This window comes from Budorcas taxicolor, chromosome X (genome assembly GCF_023091745.1).
Source record: "Budorcas taxicolor isolate Tak-1 chromosome X, Takin1.1, whole genome shotgun sequence".
In the NCBI taxonomy this organism is placed as follows: Eukaryota; Metazoa; Chordata; class Mammalia; order Artiodactyla; family Bovidae; genus Budorcas; species Budorcas taxicolor.
Genome location: NC_068935.1, coordinates 13,587,528 through 13,589,598, shown reverse-complemented (window position 1 = coordinate 13,589,598; position 2,071 = coordinate 13,587,528). Strand labels below are relative to the sequence as shown.

Here is a 2,071-nt window from a genome sequence, read left to right as displayed (position 1 = left end):
GTAGCCCACCAGGCTCCTCCCTCCATGGGATTCTCCAGGAAAGAATACTGGAGAGGGTTGCCATGCCCTCCTCCCGGGGATCTTTATGACCCAGGGATGGACCCTGCCTCTCCTGCGACTCCTGCATTGCAGGCGGATTCGTTACTGCTGAGCCACCCGGGGAAGACCACACTGGTTTTTATCGGTTGCTATACTCATATAAAAATCTCTGGATGATACCTAAATATAGATGGGAGAATGAAAATGGGAAAGGCCAATGAAACTTTTAGGGAAAGAATTTTGACCATAAAGATCCCTAAAATGACTGAGAAAGCACGAATAGAAATAACCATTTAGGAAAGTGACGAGTTGCAACATGTTAAGAAAAAATGACACGATTTTCCATCGAACAAATGACACAACCGACACATATTGAAGCAAAGTTAATGAGGTTTTTAATGTTTTCTTTGGGGTAGAAATGTTTTAAAGATTAAATGTAGGGCCTAAGGGGAGAACCCTTAAGTCTGGTTTGCAATGGTCAGACAGTCCTGAAGCAGTTCATCCGGAGAGGTGGTATCTGATGACCGACTTGGTGCCCTCGGACGTGGCATACTTGCCGAGCTCCCCAGGCAACAGAAGACGCACAGCTGTCTCGATGTCTTCGGTCATGATGGTGCAGCGCTTGTTGCTGTGGGCCAGACGCCCGGCCTCTTCGGCAATCCGCTCGAACATATCTTTCACAAACGAATCCAGGACGTTCACGGACTCACGGGAAAGACTCAGGCCTGTGTGTACTTGCTTCAGCACCCGAGGGAAATAGGTAGCAAAGCTGGAGAAATTGCCCTGACGGCAGCGGCGGCGACGGCAACGGCAACGGCGGCCCTTAGCTGTCTTCTGCTTTGCCTTTTTTGGTTCCGCATCATACGGCTCTGGTTTCGAGGTCTCTGCTTTCGCCATCTCCGTTTCAGAGGGCTCAGCTTCGGAGGTGCTGGTGTCTATGATGATCACGTCTTCCTCATGGCTGTCAGAGGATGGTTCCAACACGGCAGAGCCACCATTCTCCATAGCGCAGCCCAGAAGAACAGTGAGGCCGTTGAAGGCCGTTGGCCGAATTTATAGGCCCCGCTTTCCCTGACGTCACAGACACTGTCCATATCTGATTGGATGCAAGGCAGTGAGGCCTGTTACTATGGCAGCTCATGTCACGTGACACTGGATGTCCCGCCTCTCAACTCTTGCCCTGCCCCTCCCCCATGTTTAACCCCCGGTCAGCCCATCTCCCCTGGTGGCTCTGATGGTAAAGTGTCTGTCTACAATGCGGGATACCTGGGTTGGATCCCTGGGTTGGGAAGATCCCATGGAGAAGGAAGTGGCAACCCACTCCAGTACCACTGCCTAGAAAATCCCATGGACGGAGGAGCCTGGTGTCCATGGGGTGGCAAAGAGTCGGACATGACTGAGTGACTTCACTTTCACTTTCAGCCAAACTCAGTGAAAGTCACCTAATTTGGAAAATGAAATAATCAGTTAAAGCTTCCTGAGAGAGTATGACAGTCCTCCATAGCTCCAGCTCTTTCAGGCATCAGAGTGACTCAGGTCACTTGGTGGACATTTTACTCCAACACAGAATCTTCTCCTGGCTGACCTACAGTGGCATGAGCAGAATGTCCTGGCTTCCTCAGCAGAGTGCTCCTGAAAATCATAGGAATGAAATGAACAGCTATTATCTCCAGAATTTATAAAAACCAATGATCAGTATCTAGAGAATGACAAAATCCCATTTTCCAAACAGAACACAAAGAGAAATAGGAATACTTACACATACACACTAAAAATATGAAACATTTTGCAAATTATAAATTGTTGTCTTAAACCTTATTTAGGTCCCCCAAATACCACACATACTGGAATTGATTAATGATTTGTAGTGGTTATTTCTCAAAACATGATCACTCTTATTGCTGAAAAGCCACTAGGGTGAGAGAAAACGAATAAAAAGAGAGAGAAATAAAACACCTAGAAATAAACGTACCGAAAGAGAAAGTGAAGAGGAACTAAAAAGCCTCTTGATGAAAGTGAAAGGAGAGAGTGA

The 2,071-nt window shown here is 47.3% G+C and overlaps 1 protein-coding gene across 1 annotated transcript; it reads right to left on the bottom strand.

The window, feature by feature from the left end:
- Nucleotides 1-537: 537 nt before the first annotated feature.
- Nucleotides 538-1,044, bottom strand: LOC128070131 (histone H2B-like). The gene has a single exon (XM_052663434.1). It carries the CDS (start codon nt 1,042-1,044, stop codon nt 538-540), a length of 507 nt encoding a protein of 168 aa, XP_052519394.1.
- Nucleotides 1,045-2,071: the final 1,027 nt, after the last annotated feature.

What these genes read in the sequence shown, in the direction of transcription:
- LOC128070131 (XM_052663434.1), bottom strand. Translation starts at nt 1,044, where the DNA reads ATGGAGAATGGTGGCTCTGCCGTGTTGGAACCATCCTCTGACAGCCAT.